The 25,772-nt window shown below is 40.2% G+C and overlaps 1 protein-coding gene across 1 annotated transcript in view; it reads left to right on the top strand.

Moving 5' to 3' along the window:
- VPS8 (VPS8 subunit of CORVET complex) overlaps window positions 1-25,772 on the top strand; it is a 246,405-nt gene that overhangs the window by 201,590 nt on the left and 19,043 nt on the right. The window contains exon 45 of the mRNA XM_008705231.2: window positions 14,051-14,104. Coding sequence (XP_008703453.1) covers window positions 14,051-14,104 — 54 coding nt within the window. The remainder of the gene's footprint in view (window positions 1-14,050; window positions 14,105-25,772) is intronic.

The raw sequence follows: 25,772 nt of genomic DNA, 5'->3' as shown, positions 1-25,772 counted from the left end.
CCTCTGCTACTCCCCCTGCTTATACTTGCTCACTCTGTCAAATAAATAAAATCTTAAAAAAAAAAAAAAAAAAGAAACAGGGAGGATATTGAGGGGTTTTAAGGAAGGAATAATATCTGATCAGAACAGCATTTTTTCCCAGAGTGGCATTCTTAGAACACTCTAACTGCAGTGCAGAAAATGAATTGAAAGGGAAGCAAGAACGGATGTAGGGAGACCCAAGAATATTGAAGTAATTTAGAGGAAAGAAGTGGTAATTTGTACTAGAATGATAGAAGTTGGGATGGAGAAAGTACTACATATTTGAGACATGTTTGAGATGGACACAAACATCAGAATAATTCTTATGGTTCCTGCCTCACCACCTGCATCTCAGACCACGCTCTTTTCACCCTCTCCTCCAGTCACATTCAGCTTCCAGTTCTGTGCTCTTTTCTGCTTCACAGCATTTAATTGAGAGAGAGAACTATCGGGACTTGGTGATAAATAAATTTGTTGGATGGAGCAGTTAAGACAAAGGGAAGAGTCAAAAATAGTATTGATTTCTTACTTGAACAACTGATGGGTGATGGTACCATTTACTGAGGTAGGAAATAGTAAACAAAGAACAGACTTGGGAATAAGAGAATTCATTGTTGAATTTAGAGACTTTGGCAGGACATTTTGAGTAAAGATGTTCAGTGTGGTTCAGATTGAAAATTTTATTAACTAGTCATCCAGAATGCTTCCTTGTTTGCATTTAAGGAAGGAAAGACAGGTCTTGTGATTTCCACCATGTTTCCAAGCTGAATCCAAATGCTGATGGGGGAACCATTATTTATGCAAATTCTTAAGTCGCATCTTGGGCATTTTAGTTTTTTTCTGTCTTTCAGTTATATCCTATTTATAAACCAACTTGTGATTGTATGCATATGATTGCTTGGATATTACCAATTTTTTTTTAAAGATTTTTTATTTATTTATTCAACAGAGATAGAGACAGCCAGCGAGAGCGGGAACACAAGCAGGGGAGTGGGAGAGGAAGAAGCAGGCTCATAGCAGAGGGGCCTGATGTGGGGCTCGATCCCATAACGCTGGGATCACGCCCTGAGCCGAAGGCAGACGCTTAACTGCTGTGCCACCCAGGTGCCCCTGCTTGGATATTACCAATTAAATTTTTCTTTCTTTCTAGATAGTCCTGAGCAGCTAAAATAGACTTTTTTTTCCTTTTTAAAAAAATAAAATTGTTTTATGCATATAATTACGTATTTTAATACGTAATTTACAAACAGTAAAATCTACCTTCCACGAGTTTTGACAATCACCTTTACGACCAAGATCTAGTATTATCACCTACTCTCCAATGTCTCCCATATCTCTTTGTAGTCAACCTTTCCCCCAGTCTCAATCCCTAGCAACCACAGATCCATTTTGAGTTCATTTTTAATAGGGTACAAGATAAGGATTGGAGTTCATTCTTTTGCATGTGGATATCCATTGAATTGCGTTTGTACCTTAGTCAAAAATCCATTGACTATGTATGTGTAGGTCTGTTTCTTGACTTTCTCTTCTTCCAGTGGTCTATATATCTATCCTTTCTCCAATACTATGGTTTTATAGTAAATGCGAATATCAGGTAGTATGAGTCCTCCAACTTTGTTCTTCTTACTAACATTTGACTATTCTGATTCCTTTGCTTTTTCCATATAAATTTTAAAATCAGCTTCTCAATTTCTACAAAAAAATCATGCTGGGATTTTATTAGGATTGTATTAGATCTGTTGATTGATCGATTTGGGGAGAGTTGATATTTTAACAATATTGAGTCTTCCATGGGGCTCCTGGGTGGCTCAGTCGTTAAGCATCTGCCTTCGGCTCAGGGCCTGATCCCAGGGTCCTGGGATTGAGCTCCGCATTGGGCTCCCTTCTCTGCTGGGAGCCTGCTTCTTCCTCCCCACTCCCCCTGCTTGTGTTCCCTTTCTCACTGGTTGTCTCTCTCTCTCTGTCAAATAAATAAATAAAATCCTAAATATATATATATAGAGAGAGAGAGAGAGCGGGAGAGAGAGAGAGAGTCTTCCAGTCCATCAACATGGTATATCTATCAATTTATTTCAATCTTTCTATTTGTTTCACCAGTGTTTTATAGTTTTTGGCATGTAAATCTTACCTGTTTTGTTTCGAGGATTTCTTTCTAAGCATGTAATAACCTTTGATGTATTATATATTTTACTGTTTTACATTTTGCTTTCTAATTGTTCATTGGTAGAATATAGAAATGCAACTTATTTTTGTAGATTGACCTGTATCCAGTGACCAGTGATCTTACAAATCTTACTAGTTAGTACAAGTATTTTTTTTTAATAGGTTCTTTGGTATTTTCTACATAGACAATCATATCATATGCAAATAAAGACTTTTATTTCTTCCTTTTCAATCTTATGCCTTTTATTTTTTGCCTTATTGCATTGACCTTCAGTATAGTGTTGAATAGGAATGGTGAGAATAAACCTGATAAACTGATCTTAGCCGAAAGTGTTCAGTTTTTCATCATTAAGTGTGATGTTAATCACAGACTTTGTGTGTGTAACCTTTATATCATGTTTAGGAAGTCCTTTTTTTATTCTGTGTTTGGCTGAGAATTTGTTCCTAAATGGGTGTTGAATTTTGAAGCCATTTATACTACACTGGTTGCCTTGTGCGCACATCCACACACCTCGTACAGTGAGAGAGTAATCTATTTCACTGACTTTCTTCCTGCCTTCTCTCAGAGCACCTAGAAAAAGGGAATTATCTTGAAATTGGACCTACATGTCAAAGGCAGCTTTATTTCTGAAGCTATCTGAGGCTATCCCATTCTGGAAGGGAGGCGAGATGACTCAACCTTTTCATTGTTTAGGAAACTCCAGTAAGATTACTGGTGAGATCCTCTTGGAAATCTTTGATACTTCCTAATAATGAAGCAGTGATTCTCGAATCATATGAAGTATGATTTTCTTCTAGCTGTCTGTGTCTCTTATTTTTGTTACTAAGACATTGTAAAAAGATCTAGTGGATTGGTAACACAAGAAGGAAAGAGAAAATGAAATTTATCAAATATATACTATAGATGTGTTTATGCTAATCTTCACAATTTTTTGAGGGTGATATATTCCCTATTTTACAGCTGAAGAAACTATATGTAGCTCAGAGAAGGGAGGTCAGTATTTGAACTTAATTTGTGTAGGACCATCATCACCCCCAGTTTTCCTGCCTCCAGCCTATTCTATTTTTAGCATTCTGGCTTTTTTGAAACCTGGTAAGACTGATTTTTAAAATACATCCATACCATATTGGCTGTGCTAATTAAGATTTCTTACCATGTGTGAGCCATTACATTTTTAATTATAAAAAAATTTAAAATGAAAATACTAATTTTGTATATGATGGCTTTTATTAAATTTTATTTCATGAAAATTCTACTCTGGGGCCTGGGTGGCTCAGTCAGTTGAGCATCTGCCTTCAGTTCAGGTCATGATCCCAGGGTCTTGGGATTGAGCATTGGGTTCCTGCTCATTGGGGATGCTTATCCCTCTCCCCACCCCCCACTCGTCCTCGCTCGCTCTCTCTCTAATAAATAAATAAAATCTTAAAAAAAAAAAGAGAAAGAAAAGAAAAGAAAAGAAAGTTCTCCTTTGTTCACTTAATTTCCTTTGAAAAATCTATCAACCCTGGTCATGAAGTTCCTAGCCAGTGAGTGCATGGAGGAAAACAGAGCTGAGGGCTCCCGTGACTCCAGACTCGAGCTGAGATTGCCTGTCCGCTCCTACTTGTTGCTCTCTACTCCCAGGAGATACTGGGTGCATTTCAAACCCTCTCACTGCCTCTGTAACATGATCCTTCAGTCAACTCGCTTTCTGTTTCATTCTTTCCCAAGACTTGTGATTTTTTTTCTTGTTCAGTTTCTGACTCCAGCTCAACAAGACGCAACAGTTATCTCAAAACTGTGGTTTTGGTGAAGATCTGTCTTCTTGCTACTCCTTACCTCATTTCTGTTTTGCACAACTGGTCAGTATATATAAGCAATAACTCTAACATAGTAGTTGCCTCCCAACAGCATGTCTGCACAGACGTGATGGGAGTTATTCCCCCAGAAAGCCTGCTCTCCTCTGGAATAACTACTTTTATTCCTTATGAGCGGGAAAAATGACTCAAGTTTCTTTCTTTCCTTCCTTAGCTCCTCTCTCTGCCTCAGGTTTGCAGCAGCTCAATCCGAAATGTTTAATCCATAAATAGACCTTGCAAGTCTGTCTGATTCTCTAGTTTGCTTTCAGTATGTATTATCCACAGATGAACTACATTGGAGAAATTAATTTCAGCTGAAGTACTTACCATTCTGTATTTTCTCAACAAATGTTATTCCCATATAATATACGATATATAGTTTTCTTGGGTTATGAAATTTTATTTGCTTATATCTTTATTAAATTCACAGTAGCAAATAACCATCTTCATTAGCACTGGTGAGCAATAGAAGAAATTAACTTGCTATTCATTTTTAAAATAATTGTTGATCAACAGGCAACATGCTGTAAATTCAAGGAAACATAATTGAAGATTTACTAGATTGTAGCTTTAACATATTATTAACAGGGCTTAGAATTCTTGAGAGCTGGTATTAAGCTAACACTTTTTGCTTTAGATTTATTTATTTTAGAGAGAGAGCACGCGAGTGGGGGAAGGGGTGGAGGGTGAGGGAGAGAGAATCCTCAAGCAGACTCCCCACTGAGCATGGAGCCAAATGCAGGGCTTGATCCCAGACCCTGAGATCATGACCTGAGCCAAAATCAAGAGTCAGACGCTCAACCGACTAAGCCACCCAGGTTATCCCTAAGCTAACACCTTTTGTGCGCCAGCAACATTCAAGTTGTTGTTCCTTTTAAAACTTTAAAAAAACGAGGGGCGCCTGGGTGGCTCAGTCGGTTAAGCGTCCGCCTTTAGCTCAGGTCATGATCCCAGGGTCCTGGGGTTGAGCCCCACATTGGGCTCCCTGCTCAGCTGGGGAGTCTGCTTCTCCCTCTCCCTTTGCCCCTCCCCCGGCTCATGCTCTCTCTGTCTCTCAAATAAATAAAATCTTCAAATAAAAAAAACTTCAAAAAACAAGAGCATTTAGAGACTCATTAGAAAGTTTTATAATCTATTGCTTGATAGCTTCAGAGTTGGCTAAATCATCTCTTGTTGGTGGAGAGGCAGCTACATTAGTCAGATTTTTTTTTTCAGTAAGAGGTAAATATCTGAGGAGAAGGGGATTGAAGAAAAAACATAGCCACTTCATCTTTTAATAGAACAGGAAAGAATTAAATGAAATAAGCTGATAGTTTTCTTGGTGCTTGGAGCTGGTTTTATTGTTTGATTTTTAGCGTTGTCTAAGAAAATGTTTTATCTTGTGGAGTAGATTTATAAATAATGTCAGAGGGAAATATTTATAATTCTAAGAAATTATTCAATAAATGACATTTGTGCTCACTGGTCGTAGTTTTCTTTTCTTTTTTTTTTTTTAAGATTTTATTTATTTATTTGACAGAGAGAGACAGCCAGCGTGAGAGGGAACACAGCAGGGGGAGTGGGAGAGGAAGAAGCAGGCTCTTAGTGGAGGAGCCTGATGTGGGGCTCGATCCCATAACGCCGGGATCACGCCCTGAGCCGAAGGCAGACACTTAACCGCTGCGCTACCCAGGCACCCCTGGTCGTAGTTTTCTATTAACCGTTGTCCATTGCTTATTTAGTTTGGATTCCCACTGTAAATTAGAGATTTGGTTTAGAAGCTGTTTAATGAAACTGGAACACTGGTAATGCCTTGGTTCATTTGTCCATTTTTAAAGAGTGTTAGTTCCCCGTTATAAACAAGTTAGATGAAAATTAAATGCTAAACAGTGAAATTTCAGTATTTGGGATAGCATTTCTCAAAAGGATATCTTATAACTTAAATTTACAACTTAAGTGAGGGTTAATGTATCTTAGAAGTGCAGAGAGGTGACAAGTGATTCTAATTTAAACAAATCTTTTTGAAGAGACTTTTGCCCATTTTCCAATACTCTTACTATTACACCCTAGTATTTGGGCCAAATACTATATTCTTGGGACTAAGTATACATTATTGAAGAACCCCCCCCCCCAAAAAACAAAATATATTTCCTACGATTATGTAACTTACCATCTAGAAAGAGAGCTAGACAATAAATTGTAAACAAACTATATCAGATTTGTAATTCCAAATTGTGATAGGTTGTGAGTGCTATCAGGGCGAAGAATAGAACATTATGGAAAGAATAACATGAGGGGAAACCTGCCTTGGAGGATGGTCAGGAAATCTCCATCTGCAGAGGTGGTAGTTAAGCTAAAATCTGCAAGGTAGGAAGGTACCAGCCATGTGAAGACTATTCCAAACAAAACAGTAAGCACAGAGGAACTGAGGAGAGGAGTCACTTGTTCAAGGAACTGAAAAAAAATCTCAGTGTCTGGAACATAGAAACTAAAGGGGGCGTGGCAAGGAATGAGGTTGAAGAGATAGGCAGGACCATGTCCTGAGGAGCCGGGAAGGTCTGGTGAAGAGTTTACTTTTTATTCTTAAAGTAGTAAGCAACATTGAAGATTTTGAAATGGGACTGCTATGATCCGTGTACTGTGATTGTGGAAAATGGATAGACAGCCACATCACTATGAGCAGCTCTGTCGTCACAGCTGCCAGCATGGTTTAAAAATCAGATGCTTAATCCTGGAAATTGGCTCACTTCCCTCTGATCCAGAAAAGGCTTGTGTCCAGGAGACCAGAGGATAACAATAGTACCCAAAGAGTGTTTCTAGTCTTTATGTGGAGCTGAGGCCTTGATAGGAATGTGGGCAAATGACATTTAAAAATTCTGTTGTTCAATGAAATGTGAAAAATGTTCAACTTTGCCAGTGATCAAAGAAATAGAAATTTTAACAGCAATATGATGCCATTTTTTAAACTTACTAAACTAACAACTTTTTAAAAATACACAGTAAACTGTCATACATTTCAAAATATGTATGCATTTATATTGATAAGGATGTGAAGAGACAGACCCTTTATGCATTACCAGTGGGGGTGCTACAATCTGCAGTCCCTTACCAAATCCCTCTGACCAGATAGGTTTTAGAATTGAGAATTTTTTTGATTGTAGATTTGATTTTTGAAGGTACTATAGGGACTTCAACTTCTGACAGGATTCATTTGGAGTTTCTTGGGGAAACGTGGGCGACATATATAAAACAGTGAGGTCTTGAGGTCAAGACAGTAAACCTCAAGCAGTGAGGGAGTGTGACTCCTGCGAGATGAGAAACAAATAATGTAAGCCCTAGGCTTGTCCCTAGTGTACTGCCAGGAGAAAGTTTCCACTCCCAGGCACAGGGAGGGGAAACCGAGGCAGAGCTCACCAGTCTCTCAGAGTTGAGGAGACAGAGCTGGAGTCCAGGGGAGGAAGGTGGCTAGAGTTTGCAGAACAGAGTATGGACAGGAGAGAGCTGCCCAGAGTTGAATACTGTCCACTGTGTGAGGAAATAGTACACTTGAGGCCAGAAGAAGAACCACGCAAAAGGATTAGAGGTAGCAGTGCCCCAGAGTCACACAGAGCCAGGAATGCTGCCAGCTGGGAGCACTGCGTACTTCACAGGGCAGCACTGAGTACTAAGTCCCGTCTGAACCTTAGCATTGGGGGAAAAGTTAACCCTAGACTAATCGCAGTTTTGATCCCACCTAATGAAGCTTAAACGCAAAACCTAAAAAAGATCAAATTATTTCCAAGTATTTTTTTTAAGGTTTTTTGTTTTTTTGGTTTTTTTGGTAGTAATCTGTGTATCCAACATGGGGCTTGAACTCATGATCCTGAGATGAAGAGTCACATGCTCTTCTGGCTGAGCCAGCCAGGCGCCCCAAATTATCTCCAAGTATTTTAACCACATCCCAGAACAAAGTTCAAGAATATGTTAAGGATTACAGAAGTATTTTACCCAACAAGGTGAAATTCACAATGTCTGGCACTTGATCAAGAAAGCAGGAAAAATGCAAGTCATAAAGAGGGAAAAAAAATCAACTATATGACATTCTGGAGAAGGCAAAACCAAGGAGGCAGTAAAAACATCAGTGGTTGCCAGGAACTAGCCGGGGGTGGCGGGGGGGGGGGGGGGAGCTGAATAAATGGAACACAGAGACTTTTGGGGCAATGAAAATACTCTATAATACTGTAGTGATGGACATATATCATTACACATTTGTCCAAACCCATAGAAGGCACAACACCAAAAGTGAATCCTAAAGTAAACTGTGGACTTTGGGTGATAATGATGTGTCAGTGTAATGTGTCATTGGTTGTAGCAAATGTAGCCTTCTTTTTTTTTTTTTTTTTTAAGATTTTATTTATTTATTTGACAGAAAGAGACAGCCAGTGAGAGAGGGAACACAAGCAGAGGGAGTGGGAGAGGAAGAAGCAGGCTCCCAGCGGAGGAGTCCGATGTGGGGCTCCATCCCAGAACGCCGGGATCACGCCCTGAGCCGAAGGCAGCCACTTAACCGCTGTGCCACCCAGGCGCCCCGCAAATGTAGCCTTCTGATGGGGAATGGGGATAATGGCGGAGGCTGTGCGTGGGTGGGAGCATAGGATGTATGCAGTATTTCTGTAACTTCCTCTCAGTTTTGCTATGAACCTGAAACTGCTCAAAAAAATGTCTTTAAAAAAAGGAATCCATTGAAACAACCAGAAATAGCACAGGTGATAGAATGAGTAAACAAGAACATTAAAAGTTATTGTAATTGTATTCCATACGTTCCAAAAGCTAGAAGCAAGGCTGGACATCTTCAATAGAGATGTGGAAGTTATAAAGTCAGTAGAACATCTAAAGATTAAAACTCCAGTGTCTGAGTTGAAGAGCACACTGGATAGGATTAGCAGCATAATGGATTTTGCTGAAGAAATGATGAGTGAACTTGAATGTACAGCACCACAGTTATCCCAAATCAAACACAGAAAAAAGACAGGAAAGAAATGAATAGAGCAGCAGTGAACAATGGAACAACTTCAGGTAACAAAGTACACCTGTCATTGGAGTCCTGGACAAAGTAGGGGTAGGGATTATACAGAAAAAGTATTTGAAGAAGTAATACAGAGAGTTCCAGTTCTAGTAATGGCAGGGTAACCTGTATTGGACAGCTTTTCTGCTAAACAATTATAAACTCTAAAGAAAATATGAAAAAATGTTGTTGAGAGAGCAAGCAGAAGTTTCTGATGGCTGGCTTCTCAAAAGAAACCACACAACAAAATGGCATCTTTGAAGTGCTAAAAGAAAGATGATATGGTACATATATTGTTATTACAGAACATTCCAATGGGGTCTAGGGCAGCATCCCCATAATATGTGGGAAAAATAAAGACTATCAATAGCCTGCCTTACTTCCCTTCAGGTCGGGTTTTGCTGTCAGTGCCAAAAGTTTAAAAAAATATATTTTTTTGTTTCTGTGTTTTTGGGATTTCAGAATTATAGGATAAGGGGTGTGGATCCATCTTCCTGGTCAGGACAAAAAATGGCAATATGTATTTTTAAATGTCCAACACCCTTTGAAGCAGGGATTTCTATGTGCAATGGAAATAACACATGAAGAGCGTGTGCCAAGTGTTATATGCGAGATGTTTCTGACTGCATTTTTTTAATAAAAAAATTGAAAACAACTTAAATATCCCACCCAGTAGCCTTCCAATAGTTGATGAAATTAGTCACAGTATATCTACGCAATGAAGGGACTGCTTAATAGAAAAATCATGTTGTGGAAGAATACAGATATGGTGAAATAAACATTTTCAGCAGGTAACATGGAAAGATCACAAAATGGTGTGATTCCAAATGTTAATAGTAGTTACTGCTGTGCGATCGGATTGTGATTTTTATTTCCTTTGTTTTGCCTTTTAGTATTTTCTAAATTTCTATTTGTGAACATGTATCCCTTTTGTAATCAGAACAACCAAGGCTTATTTTTAAAAAAGTGATAAGGAAGGTGTTCCTCTTGCTGTTAAACTTCAGATCAGATTGCTTCTCTAAGTCGGAAATCATTAACAAAGATCACAAAAATTTAGCATTATTAAGGCCATAGCTTATATATCATCCATATCCCCAGATCTACTGTCTGCACACCTGGATTTAAAGTGTCTCTTTCAAGCTGCATTGCCTGAGGCATTTCCAGAAGGAATCCTGTTAAATGAAAATAAGACCTTTCATGAGTGATGCTGAACCATTTCTGTTGCCACTTCAAACACTCTCTAACTTAATCTCCAGAGAACAGCTTTCTCAGATAAATTGTCCAGCATCACATCTAGTTCTTGGCTTGTTTTTAAAAATCTGCAGATTCTTTCATGAGGTCATTTTTTAAGCTTAAATATCTACTTTGCTTTGAAAATCTATTTTCTCCCTTTTCAAAAAGAACATACCAGGAGTTAGAATTGGATCATGTTTAGCAAGCTACATCATACATCTGGAGTGAATTCCAGAGTATTAATGCCATGGTATGTTAAAGCAAAGACTGTCAGGTCTAATTTTTGCAGACCTGCTAAAACCGAAAGGACAGTCTGAACAGCCAGCAGTTTTGACCCCTGAACTGAGAGGTATGTTTTCTAAAGTTATTCTGAAAGTCAGAGGGGAAAGGCAAAAAAAAAAAAAAAACAACCTGCAACGTGGTCCTTTTTGAATAGCTTGATGCCCAGTGATAGGAAATGTCTTCGTCATCTGTACTGGAGGCTCCTAGACTGTCAGAATTGAAGGGACTGGAGAACTTGAATCGAATTGTTTGCGTATCCTTATACCTCTGCTGCATCATCCTAGACCGATCCTGTCTGCTGTCTGTTGAACTGCTTGCAATGAGGATTATATTTTTCCTTGTAAACTAACACGTTGCTATTCTAATTTCAGATACTAATCCCTGTGTACTTCATATTTGCTAGAATTCACCACTGATACCATATGGACTTGGAATTTTCTTTATGAGACAATGAGATAAGATTCAATTTCTTTAATAAATATAGGATTTTCATATGTCCTGTTTCATCTTGGGTCCATCTTTATAAGTTGTTTTTCAAGGAACTTGTCCTTTTAATTTGTCATATTTGGGGCGCCTGGGTGGCTCTGTCGATTAAGCATCCAGCTCTTGGTTTCTGCTCAGGTTACGATCTCAGGGTCTCAAGATCGGGACACCCCAGATCCACTGGGTGTGGAGCCTGCTTAAGATTCTCTCTCTCTTCCTCCTCCTCTGCCCCTCCCCCTAAAAAATTGTCAAATTTATTGGCATAAAATTGTTCATAATAGCCTCTTTTAAATGTGTATAAGTATTGCAGTATGTAGTAATGTATCTTTCATTGCTGATATTATTTATATTCTCTTGATCAATCTAAATAACAGTTTATCATTGAAATTATTGAATATCATTATTGATATTTTCAAAGAACCAAGTTTTGGCTTTGTTAATTTTCTTTAGTGTTTTGTTTAATTTCTCTTGATTGATTTCTGCTCCTTATTTCCTTCCTTCTACTTAGTTTGATTTTACTTTGATTTTCTTTTTCTAGCTTGTTAAATTGGAAGCATAGGTCCTTCATTTTAAACCTTTCTTATTCTCTAGTGTAGTATAAAAAGCTGTAAATTTCTTCCTCTAGGCACTGTTTTAGCTGCATCCTACAAATTTCTTTAAATACTTTATTAAGGTATAACTGATATTAAATAAATTCACATGTACAAAAGTATACAAATATGACATGTATATATCCTTGAATCCATCACTACAATCAAGATACTAACCCTTTCACTGCTGAAAACTTAGTCTCTCCCTTCTGTTCCCCGAAAACCACCAATTGGCTTTCTGTTATAATAGAATAATTTATACTTTCTAGAATTTTAGGTAAATGGAGCCAACAAGTAAGTTCTTCTTTCACTTAGCATAATGATTTAAGATTCATCTATGTCGTTATAAGAGTTCATTTCTTACTGCCAAGTAATATTTCAGTTTAATGCTTTTACCATGATTTGTGTACGACATCACCTAGTGATGATAGGTGTTTCTGGCTGTCCAGTTTCTGGCTGTTACAGATGAAGCTGTTTTAAAGATTTGTGTACAAGTCTTTGTATGGACATATGCTTTCATTTCTCTTGGGTAAATACCTTCGAAATGGAATGGCTGACAAATATGGCAAATGTGTGTTTATCATCTTAAGAAGCTTCCAAACTGCTTTCCAAAGTGGTTGTACCATTTTAGTCTCCTACCAGCATTGTATGAGGGTTCCAGGTACTCCACATCCTTGGTATGGTCTTTTTAGTTTTGGCTACTCTAATAAGTGTGTAATGGTCTCTCGTTGTGTTTTTAATTTGCATTTTGTGAATGACTAATGATGTTGAGCATCTTTTCTTGGGCTTATTGGCTATCCATACACCTTTACAGAAATGTCCAAGTCCTTTGCTCATTTTTTTGATCAGGTTGTTTGGTTTTTTGTTGTTGAGTTTCAAGAGATCTCTATATATTCTGGATATTAATCCCTTGTTTTGGATATTTCTCTCATATCATTTGCAAATATTTTCTTCCGTTTGATGAGTTGCCTTTTTATTATATTTATGTGACCTTTGGTACACAAAAGTTTTTAATTTTGATGCAGTCTTGTTTGTCTATTTTTTTTTTGTTAATTGTTGCTTGTGCCTTTGGTGTCATCTTTAAGAAATCACTGCTAAATCCAGTGTCATGAAACTTTTCCCTGTATTTCCTTCTAAAGAAGAGTTTTATCATTTTAGCTTTTGCGTTTAGGTCTTTGATCCACATTGAATTAGTTTTTATATATGGAGTAAGGTTAAGTTTAACTTTATTCTTTTGCATATGGATATCTAGGTTTCTAATACCGTTTGTTGAAAAAACTATTCTTTCTACCATTGAATGGTTTTGGTACCCTTGTCAAAACTCATTTGACCTTATACGTGAAGATTTATTTCTGGTCTCTGTTCCATTGGTCTACATGTCTGTCTTTTTCTAGTAGCACAATTTTGGTTACGGTAGCTTTGTAGTAAGTTTAGAAATTAGGAAATGTGAAACCTTCAACTTTGGTCTTTTTCAAGACTGTTTTGGCTATTTATTTAGGATCCCATGAGGTTCCATATGAATTTTAGGATGGATTTTTCTATTTCTGCTACAGTACTGCTGGGATTTTGATAGGGATTGCCTTGAATTTATAGATTGCTTGGGGGTAGCGTGTTATATCTTAGTATGGTTTTGGGGGGCGCCTGGGTGGCTCAGTTGTTAAGCGTCTGCCTTCAGCTCAGGGCGTGATCCCAGGGTGCTGGGATCGAGCCCTGCATCGGGCTCCCTGCTCCACGGGGAAGCCTGCTTCTTCCTCTCCCACTTCCCCTGCTTGTGTTCCCTCTCTCACTGGCTGTCTCCCTCTCTGTCAAATAAATAAGTCTAAAATAAAATAAAAAATAAAATAAAATATGGTTTTTGCGTGTAACACGTAGTTGATTGAGTCTTGCTCTTTTTTCTGATCTGACAATCTCTTTCAACCCTCAGATATTTCAAGATATCTCTATACCATCAATCTTCTCTCCTTTTATTATGTCTTGGCTGATACTTTTTCTAAATCTTTCACTATTTTATCAAATTCTTTTGTGCATGTCTTGCTTAAAAGGGGTATTATATCACAAAGGATTCTTTGAGTTGGCTTCTGTAAGAAATGGTGATCATTGCATATTACATCAGTTGATTAACATTGTCAACAAAGATCTGTATCTGTTTGGTTTCTCACCATTTGGTTAAAGCCAGTCTGGACCTTTTGTTCACTTTTCTTACCCAAATCATATTTTTATCTTGGCTAACTACTGACTTTTGATCTCCAGAAAAGTTTCAAAGGGACTTACCAAAAAAAAAAATCTGTTCATTGTTCCTCTGAAAATATCTGTTTTATCTCAGTTATACCAGTTCTAGTTGAGTTATTTTGAGTGTGGGTCAGATAAAACTAGATTATAACTAAAAGGATATTGAAGTGTTTGCCTTTTTTTCTAGGTAAAAATGTCTCCTTCTTGTCATCCATCCAAAGGAGATTCTGCTGTTAAGAAGGTGAGTTTTTTTAATTTATTAGATTTTTATTTTAACTCCAGTGTTGTTAAATACAGTTATATTAGTTTCGGGTGTCCCATATAGTGACTGAACACTTACATTCATCACCCAGTGCTCATCATGACCAGTGCCCTCCTTAATCCCCATCGCCTGTTTTACCCATCCCCCTACCCTCCTCCCTTCTGGTAACCATCATTTGGTTCTCTATAGTGAAGAGTCTGTTTCTTGTTTTGTCTCTCTCTCTTTTTTTTTTTTCCTCTGTTCATTTCTAGAAGACAGTGAGTTTTAAAGGCGCAAATCCACCTTCCTCCTTCTGTGTGTTTATTCTCCTCTCTTGAACAATTTTCTCAAAATGACACGGATTTTTAATCATCTCAATGCTGTCGAAGGTTCTTTCTGATTGGATGCCTTAATGACATATCACCAGAATTCCTTGGCTCTTCCAGGAAGCCAGATTGGGGGGTGGGGGGTTGGGCCTAGCATCAGTCTCCTGGCAACTAGAACTTTCATTGTTCTAGAATTCCCATTCTCTTTATCAGGCAGGTACCCTGATCAGTGAGTGGTAGCAGATAAAAGGTACTCTAAGGAGGATAGTCTAAGGTATTCTTTCTTTACTAATGTGCTTTCCCTCCAGATAGCTGTGCCTAAAGAAAACTGGCCTGAGATATTAGCATTTCATACTGCATAAGCAAGTGCTCAGTGAATACTTGTGGCACTCTTACCTATGCCACCTCCATCCCTGACTGTAAACTTCGCAGCACAGAAAGGGTGGGAGTCTTTCAGTTGAGCAATTCTCGGATGGTGTCAGGAGAACCAGGTCTCAAACCCTGTTCTGCACGGAGCTGCCACAGTGCGGCTGACATGTGCTAAACAAGCTGACATGTGTACTGTTTGCTTTTACCACTTTCATTCTGCTGACAGTTGAAGTGGCCCTGGATGTAGGTTTTCTTTCCTTGCCCTTTTTATAATTTCAGCCAGCATCCGTGTCAGTGAGGAATCGTAGAACAAAAATAACAACCTGCTGGCTCTGTTAACTAACAGCAGGTTCTAGCTTCAAAGCCGTGCGCCAAAAATGGGTCCCTTTTCTCTGCCTGTAGAATCCCCTGAGACGTTTTTAAAAGAAAAAAAGAACAAAAACAAAATATGTTATCCGAAAAGCCCTATTCCATGCTGCCCAGGAAAATCTCTTCCATTTTTGTCGGGACCGCAAGGGCAGGCGGACTGAGGCGATGACTGCTGCCACCTGGAGCCACCGCACTGTGACCTGAGCAGTGGGGAGGGCTTGAGTCACCTCATCTCGCTCTGTAAACAGATGAGGAAATTGGAATCCAGGGGGACAGTTTTTGCCTGAGCTTTCAAGTGTTAGCTGTGGGACACGCTCCTAAAGTAGTGGTTAAAAACATGTTTTTGATTCAGCCAGACATGGGTTCAAAGATTGACTCTTCCACTTATTTATCTGAATAACCTTCTATCTTTTTTTTTTTAAGAGACAGAGAGAGAGAGAGAGAGAGGAGGGGCAGAGGGAGAGGGAGAGAGAGAATCTTAAGCAGGCTCCACACCTGGCATGGAGCCCAGTGCGGGGCTTGATCTCACAACCCTGAGATCTTGACCCAAGCCAAAATCAAGAGTCAGACACTTAACCAACTGAGCCACCCAGGTGCCTCTGGTGGAATAACTTTCTTAGTCAGCCTCTCTGCTTCCTCTGCTATAAATGATGCTGCTACCTCTCAGAAGTTTCCTGAAGACTAAATGAGATACTATTTAAGGGCCTAGCGCTGTGTTTGACACACAGTAAGTCCCTGGTAAATTACTGACACATAGGAGGGACTCAGGTTTTACTGAAACTAGTGTTAAAACACAAATCCCCCATCCTACTTAGATGTCCTGTCACTTTATTATTGCTCCTTTCTATTGTCCATTCAGCAGGTATTTCTGTATGTAGGTACTGTGCTAAGCAAGAGACTACAGAGATGAAAAACACAGTCTCTGTTCTCCAGGACCTCGACACTCTTTGGGGAAGGCGGACACGTACACTGCCAGCTGCTGTATGATCTGACACAGGCCAGGGAAGGTGGCAGGTACACAGGAGCAGAGAGGAGAGGCTGTGTGGGATGGCTAAGCGGTTTTAATACGACTCCTGTGTTCCCGTGGTAAAAAGCCCCGTGAAGAAGTTTGAGAAATGCTTAGCTGTTCCTCCAAGGTTTTGTTACTACGTTATAATGAAAGCAAATCCTGCCATACTTAAAGATGTTTATTAAATACTCATTTAGGAACAGCTTCATGTAACCTATTTTTTAAACTTGGTAATGGCCTAGCTGTCTGTCATTTTAGGTGTCTGACCACTGTTGGGGTGTAGCAATGTTACATAAGTAGAATTCTCTTACTCTTGTAATCAGTATCAGACAAACAGAAACTTCCAAAGCCAATGACTGGACACAGGTGGCCCCAGGTGGCATTCCTAAGTGATCAGGTGCAGACTTACTCACTGTCCATGCAAGAATTGGGGCTATCTCTAAAATATTTTATTTGGTATATATATCTTGAATACCTTTTATTTTAGCAATGAGAGCCCATCTCTCATATTTACCATTCTGATTAACAGACATTAATTTCACCAATAGAAAAATTTCTGGACTTTGAGTAGCTGCTTTTGGGATTTCGTGTTAGCTTGCAGTCTCTGAAATATGGATTCTTGGTTAGGACCACTGACTGTCCCTAAGTTGAAGCTTAAATTAAATAGCACATACTTAATATCATACTGTTAGGATGTCTAGAATAACTTTAAAATACGTATCGAAACAGGTGCCTCTCCCAGACTGAGTGGTCAGGGAAGGCATCTCAAAGAAGAGAAAGCTTGATCTAGCATTGAAGCACAAGGGAAAAGATGTCCCAAGTAGACGTGGGTGAGTACAGGACACTCCAGAAATGGACATGGTCTGTGTGTCTTAAATATGGGCGCATGCAGAGGCTTGGTGAAATGAATGGGAATCCATATCACAAAAGAGCCCTATTTTGTGAAGTTTGCTTTTTATCTTGAGGATAAGGGTTTCTGTCAAAGGTGAGATTAAAGGCAGAAAGATCAATCAATAGTAGACAGTGTCCAGGCAAGAGAAAGGTCCTAAATCTGTGCCGTACTAATGGAATGAGGAGATGAGGTAGATTCAAGTCTTATTTTTTCTCCCCCAAAACTCTTTCTGACACTTTAAGTGTGAGCCAGGTGTCCTTCCCATTTTGAGCTCTCTCTTATAGCACCCTGAACTAGTCCCCACCTACCAGCATGTTTACCTGGCTGTGCTGAAATTGCCTCATTGCTTACATGTCTGCCCCATCAGGGACTGCCTGGCTCAGGAAAGCAGCCATCCCATCAGACTTGTTGCTGTTGTGTCCCTAAGTGTCGAACCAAGCAGTCAGCGGTAGTTGTGGAGGGAATGAGATACGCGAAAGAGATTCCACAGGACTTCTTAGCTGTTTATGGGAAATGAGGGGGAAAAAGAAGTTTCTGGGCCTGAGTAAATAGAGAAAGAACAAATGAAACCTCATTGCTGTGCCAGGCTTCTATTCCCAACATGGTCAGTCCCTTACTGTTTGAGCTACGGCAGCAGTATTCCGAGTGAGACCAGGGTGAAACTCCACACCTGATTGGTACTTGCCTAGGTGTGTGTGTGTGTGTGTGTGTCTGTGTGTCTGTGTCTGTGTGTGTCAGTGTGTGTGTACATATAGACAGACATCTGCATGTATATTCTGGGTATCGTCCTGGAGCTACATTGTCAAAGTTGCACTGACAGATGGAGGCACCAGCAGTGTCTGTTGAACAGATGACTGCCAAAGTGACGTGTAAGAAACACAAAGGAGCAGTAGTGTTCTTGATTTGAGCCAAAGATTCTCTGTTGACCAATAACCAAAGAAAATGTTTGGTGACTGTGTTGTCAATATTGGCGCTGGCAAGAGCTGGATGCAAGTGCTGAGGAAACAGAAGCCATTTTCTGTAGGGTTCTGCTTAACTTCCTGGGATAGGTATCTCATGTAGGAGTTGCTCTTCTACTCTGCTGCCACCTGTCAGAATCTAGCAAATTCTATGAGCGTGTGTACATAATTCTTTTTGCGACACAAGCATTTTGCATTTTAGATATTCTTTTAGAAAGCTCTAGATTAGAAACATTTGTTGTATATTGTATATATGTGGCATATAAAATTTGTGTGTAATATTTATCTTATATATGTAAAATTTCTTCTTAAGTGGCTCTGATAACTTCAGTAAAGTTAGAAGATACACATGCTTCTCTAGGGCTTGTTCAGTGTTTGATCATGGATGGCCGGAAATTTAAAAATCAGGAAGCATTTTCCTAAGATAAAAATTACTGTAAAAGCCCCTGGCAATTAACTCACTAGAACAGATTAAAATTGGAGGTGTTGATAATGTTTGAGGTGATAAATGAGTTCAGAGAGTTAGTTGAAGGCAGCATCAAAAACCACTCAGCTGTGATGCATCTTTTCTCAACTACTAAAGAAACACCAACCAGGAATTTGCAAAGTTGGGATTATGGTAACCAGAGAAAGCAATTTTGTCTTACATCTCAATCACAAAAGCATGGTTATACACCCTGAGCCAGCCGCTGTTTTAGATGAGCTTTCGCTGCTTGGTGTGTTTGCAGAGGCTGAGGAGTCAGGAGCTCTGACTAAAGAGTATCCTCAGGCTGGTGAAACCCACTGGAAGAGTCCAAAGTTGATGGTCTTCCCAGAGTGACTTCTTCAGCTAGGGACAGGTACTGGGAGAAGTAGAGTGGAAAGGCTTTCTCATGAGTCTAGGGTAAATTCAGTGAATATTCCACATGCTTCCAGGTGCCAGGGCTGGGAAGGACCAAGGTCAGTGAAATATAGTTCTTGCTGTCAACACATTTCCAAGTGAGTAGTGACTGAACTGTTGGATTAAATAGCCAAACCTCCCAGAGACTGGTTAGCAGTTCCTTAAGTAGTCAAGTGTATTACTAGAATTTGGAGCAGTTGTTTGTTTGTTTTGTGCAAGTGTTCTGGTGAGGTAAAATTTTTATAGTCCATTCCCAGTCTTGCCACCAGTGTCAGGAAGGTAGACGACTACACTCACTCATGATTTTTATGGAATCATTAGCGGGGAGAGGTGGGGTCTGAGGGTGGCGATATTTTTAAGGGGAAAAGCCTCATAGAGCCACAGTTTCCATAACAACAGAAAAGCTGGCTGCAGTGTCTCCGCTGACTGGCCCCTCGTGAACAAAAAGTGAGAGCCCTTGATGGGTGTGTGCTGCCTCTTTCCGTTTTTCTTAGTAGGACTTATATCCAATTGTGACGTCCATGCCTCTACTGATTTAAAAAAAAAAAAAAAAGGAAACCGAGGACAGGATTTAGTCTGTTTTTGCATAGACAGGGTGGAAGATCTCCACAGGCTAGGTGCCTTTCTGTGCTGACGTGAAGTAGCTGGGGTGCAGTTGCCTTCAGACAGCTGAAAGATCTGGAAGGAAACATAGGCATTCTTTGTAGTTCAGAGGACAGAAGTGGTGCCTGTGGCTGCTGTGTAGATGGACATGTCAGCTTAGTTGGGAGAATTTCCTGATAGCAGAACAGGTTGCCTTGTGAGATAGCACATTATTTGTTACCAGAGGTGTTTGATCCACACAGGACATCTGCCACTCGGAGCTGTCACAGAGGTTCCTGCCATGGGTGAGAGGCGGGCTGCTTAATTTTTAGATCCCTTGGTATGAGAGGGTTCTGTGAGTCTGCAGTTGTTTTAAACTCAAGTGACATGTTCATTGTTGTGCTGGAGGATTTCAGTTAGACCCTAACAGGCTGAACGAGTAGAGTCTGTAAAAACACAAAAACAAATTTGGACTTAGGGAACGAGAGACTTCATTCAAAACAATAATTGCAGAAAGAGAAGGGAGCTTTTGCTATGAGGAGAGTGTTCCACATTAAGATCCACAAAGGTGTCAAAAAATAAGGCAGGGGCGCCTGGCTGGCTCAGTAAGTAGAGCACGTAACTCTTGATCTTGAGGTTGTGAGTTTGAACCACCCCCCTCCCCGCCCTGCCACACTGGCTGTAGAGGTTACTTTAAAAAAAAAAAAAAATTCATGCAGAAAGGAATTTGTTTTACAGGGGCCAGTAAATAGGGGCAGAAAGAACCAGATGTGGGGGAATAGGTGATAGATAGTAGATTAGAAATGTCTTTCATGCCGTCAGCTGATGGAAGGATCATTAAGGATCCTACGCTGGCTCACGTTGAGGGTGTATCAAGGGCCTGGGGGAGGGAGAGAAGCTTAACTGAAATTTGGTCATCAGTTAACAAGCATTTTGTCCCATTGAATCAGGACAAACAGTTCTGCTCATCTTTTAAGAGACCAAGAGTGGAAATTCGGTGGGCCTGTGTCTGGTTTTGTCATAGAGGAACTTGGTGATGTGGTAGATTTTGTCTCAGACTTACGGGGAGGGTGGTCTTAGCAGTAAGCTGTTTCCCACAGCAGGGTGCGGGGATTTCCTTGACCGCAGCTGTTCTTAAGGAACTCAAGGCTCGGTGAAGTATAACATAGTCATGGGTCTGACTGTGCTGCCGTGTTCTTTCCGTTCTCCTCTCCGTGATTATGATCTGAAGTCCATGGCCGGGGCCTTTCTGAAACCTGCTTACTAGTCCTCATATAGAGGAAGAGAATGTTAGCTGCAGACAGTTACAGAGAAGGACAGCAGTGACCACTTGCTCGTGGTATTCGCTCTTGCTGATGATTGGGCGTATCTTCCGGCCTGAAAAGTGAGACTAGCTGTGGGTTTCAAAGATCTTAGAGTTCTTACCCAATGTACTAATCTACTCCTCACCCATTTCTTTTGTATTGAGTATTTTCTAATGTAGCATTTGGATTTCTTTAATAATATTTTAAATTAATGGACTATTTTTTTGAGAGAGAGCGAGCGCACACAAGCAAGGGGCAGAAGGAGAGGGGGAGAGAGAGAATCTTAAGCAGGCTCCATGCTCAGCACAAAGTCTGACACAGGGCTCGATCTCATGGCCCTGAGATCATGACCTGGGCTGAAATCAAGAGTCGGATGCTGAACTGACGGAGCCACCCAGGCACCCCATTCGTGGACTATTCTTTTAGAGAAGTTTTAGGCTTACAAAAAAATTGAGCAGAAAGTACAGTTCCCGTACATTTCCCCCTCCATTCTCCCTGTTGTTAAAATCTTGCATCCCTGTGGTACATTTATTACAAATGGTGAGCATGTAACGTAGATACATCATTATTAGCGTAAGTCCGTGGTTTACATTAGAGGCACATCTTGTGTTATACATTCTGTGGGTTCTGACAAATGTATAATGAAGTGTAGCCACCATTACAGTATCATGCAGAATAGTTACACTACCCCAAAAATCCCGTGCTTCACTTATTCATCTTCCCTCCCACCCCCCAAACTTCTGGCAACTAAAACTATCTCCATAGTTTTGCCTTTTCCAGAATGTCATATAGTTGGACAGTATGTGGCCTTTGCAGATTGGTTTCTCTTACTCAGTGATACCCATCTGAGGTTCCTCCTGTCTTCTTGTGGCTTGATATCTCATTTCTTTTTAGCTCTGAATGATACGCCATTGTCTGGATGTACCAGTTTGTTGTTCGTCCCTTCACTTACTAAAGGACATCTTGGTTGCTTCCAGGTTTTAACAGTTGTCAGTAAAGCTACTGTAAACATCCATGTGCAGGGTTTTATGTGATCATAAGTTTTCAGCTCGTTTGGATAAATACCAAGGAGCACCTGCTGGATTGTATGGTAAGAACGTTCAGCTTTCTGAGAGGCTACCAAACTATCTTCCCGAGGGGCTGTACTACTTGTGCACTCGCGCACAGCGAATGTGAGTTCCTATTGTCCTACATCCTTGCCAGCATTTGATATTGTTTGTTTTTTGGATTTTAGCCATTCCACTAGTGGTGTCTTGAATGATGTTCAGTGTTGAGTATTTTTTCATATGCTTATTTACCATCTGTTTATCTTCTTTGGTGAGGTCTTTAAATCTTTTTGAGGGTTTTTTTCTGGGTTTTGTTTTTTGTTTTAGTGGTGCTCTAGGGTTTGCCCTATACTTCTTAACTACTTCTGATTCAGCTTCTGATTTAAACTAGCTTAATTCGGGTTATATATAAGTGTTACTCCTATTTAGCTCTATTACTTTTTCCCACGTTTTGTGATACTTTTCTACATAGTATATCTATTTACGTTACAAACCCAACAATACATTGTGATAATTATTGCTTTACTGTCTGTAGCCACTTTCTTAGCCTAGTAAACCTTTGTCCCTACCCATCTCCTTTGTGCAAATATATTATACATATATTACATTTCTGAATGTTATAGGCCAACATTACATTATATACATAGTATTATACAGTTGCCTTCCAGTTCTTTTTTACCAGTTCTCTTTTGGTTTTTCTTAGGGATTTGAATTGCTTTCCACTAGTGACTGTGAACAGTGACTAATGAACTTAACATTAATTTTTTTTTTATAAGGTGAGTCTGTTAGCAACAACTTCTCTCCATTTTTGTTTACTTGGGAAAGTATTTCTTTCATCTCCTTGTTGGATATAAGATTTTTGATTGACAAGTTTTTTTCTTGGAACACTTTGAATGTGCTATCCTGTTGTCTTCTGGTCTCTCTTGTTTCTGCCTAGAATTCGGTTATTAATCTTATTGGGGTTCCCTTATAAGGGACTAGTCATTTTTCTCTTGCTGCTTTTCAAGATTTTCTCCAAGCCTTTGACTTAACAGCATTTTTACTTTTTACAAGAGATATTTGTGGGTCTCTTGCCTTTATCCTGCGTGGAGTTTGTTGAGCTTCCTGGATGGGTAGGTTACTGCTTTGCTTTGCTTTTTTTAATTAAAGATTTGTATTTATCCAATTGAGAGAGAGAGAACAAGAGCAGGGATGGGGGGGAGGAGAAGAGGGAGAAGCAGACTCCCCACTGAACAGGGAGCCTGAGGTGGGGCTCAGTCCCGGGTCTCCAGGATCATGACCTGAGCCAAAGGCAGACACTTAACCAACTGAGCCATGCAGGCGCCCCTAGGTTACTGCTTTTCAATAAATGTGTGATTCTTCAGCCATAATTTCTTCGACATTTTGTCTTCTCCATTCTCTCTCCTCTCATTTTCTTGTTTCCGTATGTATTTGTTGTGGTATTGATGGTGTCTTGCATTTCTCTGTTCAGTTTTCTTCACTCTTTCTTCCCCTGTTCTTCAGCTTGCGTACTCTGTTCATTTATCTTCAAGTTCATTATTTCTTCTGCCAGTTCAGATCTAGAATTTCCATGTGATCCTTTTTTGTAATTTGTTTCTCTTTATTGATATTCTGTATTGGGGATGCAACATTGCCATCATACCTTCCTTTACTTTTAAAATCATGCTTTCCTACATTTTGTCCATTTCCTGTGGGTGGGTGTGTATATGGTTTTTTTTATTGTTGTTGTTTTTTTTAGGGGATTTTTTTTGGTTCTTAAGTATATTTATCATGGCCGATTTTAAAGTCTTTCTGTTAAATCTAACATCTGGTTACTCTCTCAGGCAGATTGTGTTACCTGCTTTTTTCCAAGTATGTGATCACACTTTCCTATTTCTTTATATGCCTTGTAATTTTGGGTTAGAAAGTAGATATTTTAGGGGCGCCTGGGTGGCACAGTGGTTGGGCATCTGCCTTAGGCTCAGGGCGTGGTCCCGGCGTTGTGGGATCGAGCCCCACATCGGGCTCCTCTGCTGTGAGCCTGCTTCTTCCTCTCCCACTCCCCCTGCTTGTGTTCCCTCTCTCGCTGGCTGTCTCTATCTCTATCAAATAAATAAATAAAATCTTTAAAAAAAAAAAAAAAGAAGATATTTTAGGTAACGGAGCAACTCCACATTGATCCCCGACTCCTGGAGTTATTCTTATTTGCTCCACTCCAGGCTGCTGCAGCCCAAACTATTATTATTATTTTTAGTGACTGGCTGGGTTATTTTATGAAGTCTATCCCCTGCCCATCCCCAAGTGTTAAGCCTCTGATGTTGCTCCTTGGGAGATACAGCCTTGGGTGTCCCACAGACACCAGGGATGGCAGTGGTATTGGTAGGGCTCTCTTTCTCTTTTTCCTTGGTCAGACCAGCTGTTAAACTCTATTGATTGCTCCTTTGTTTTCAACAATGCCTTGGGTGCATAAATTACTCTACACACTGATCCAGTGAAATTGTGACTCCTTTGAAGGACTAGTTTCTGAGGTCTGTTTTTAGTATTTGTTTTGACCTCCTTATTAGGACTCCCCTCCCCCCCCCAACTATCATTGTCCTCAGTTCTCTTCTACAGAGTAGCTGGTCTGGTGTAGGCTGTATCTACATTAAATCCATGAATCTCCTCCCAGTTGCTTTTCCCCACAATCTTCACTGTTCTTAAGAATACTCTTAGGTTCAAACTTCTCCACACTCAGTTGCGACTGAAATCAGTTCCTTTGAGAAGAGATTAAGACCTGTTTTACTGGCTCCTTCTCCCCCAAGGAATAATCTCTGAACCAGGACTCATGCTGGGGGTAAGTACAAAGTGAAGCTTCTCTCTGAATGACATGCCCACTTAGGACTTGAATGCTTGTTGGAAGAGGGAACAGCCTGAGGTCCTCTTGGCTTTTCTTGTGGTGGGACCTCTGCCTCCCAGTCTGGAGCAGGGGTGTTCAGAGAGCCTGTGCTTTTTAGTGGACAGCGTCCAGGATGAAGCCTGTATTCCATGAGTCTGGGTGGAAGAAAGGAGCCCCCGCCACTTCTTGACTGTGCTTGCTTAGGACTTCCTCAGCAGCAGGTAGCTGGAGGCAGGAGGACCAACGCTGAAGTCCTGCTTCTACTGAAAAGAAAGCCCTCTAACTAGGAGCTTGGGAGAGACGAGCTTGAGGGAGCAGTCTTGGTTCAGTAACACACACTCGCCCTTCTTACCGAATTTACATCGTTTTTTTTTAAATAGTTATGTCTTCATTTGCTATTTGCCCTTAGCACAGTTCCCAAGGTCTATAAAAGGTTGGTTTGGGGGTGTGTGTATGTATCTATATCAATCCATAGAGATCGATAGCTTCAGCGGTGAGGTCATCAGAGCATCTCATGCTGTCATGTTAATAGGCGTTGATCTCTCTCCTCATCCATTTCTAACAAGCAGTGTCCTGCCTCTGAGTGAAAGCCGCCTCCTGAGGCAGGACATTCCGTCTTTGGAAGCTATTCCTTATTCTGGTTGACTCCTCTCTCCCTATCGATCCTGGCCCTCCCTCTGGAAGCCATCAGAAAGCTATCTAATTCCTTTTTTATATAGCAGCCTTCCCAGTGCTTTCTGTAGGTGCAGTCCCGAGTCCCTGGCCCCTAATCTTCTCCTGTGCAGGCCGAATATTCACAGTTCGTGCCTCACTCACCCCTACCCCATCGTACCCCATTTCTTCTGCTCCCGCCATGCTCCTTCAGGGCCGGTCAGTTTCGAGCAGAATGAGATCATCACTTTCCTTATTCTAGGTTCTCTAAATGAAACCAAAAGCACATTCGCTTTTTTAGCAGCCATTCCACACGGTTGACTCAGTGAACATGTTGCTAGCAAACTCCTGATTCTGTTCACACACGCTACTGATCCCATCCTGTGTAACTGCTGTTGGTTTCTAGAGCCAAATGTGCAAGACTTTT

This window comes from Ursus maritimus, unplaced genomic scaffold (assembly GCF_017311325.1).
Source record: "Ursus maritimus isolate PB19 unplaced genomic scaffold, ASM1731132v1 scaffold_4, whole genome shotgun sequence".
Taxonomy (NCBI): domain Eukaryota; kingdom Metazoa; phylum Chordata; class Mammalia; order Carnivora; family Ursidae; genus Ursus; species Ursus maritimus.
The sequence above is the reverse complement of the archived record's forward strand: the minus strand, read 5'-3'. Positions and strand labels throughout refer to the sequence as shown.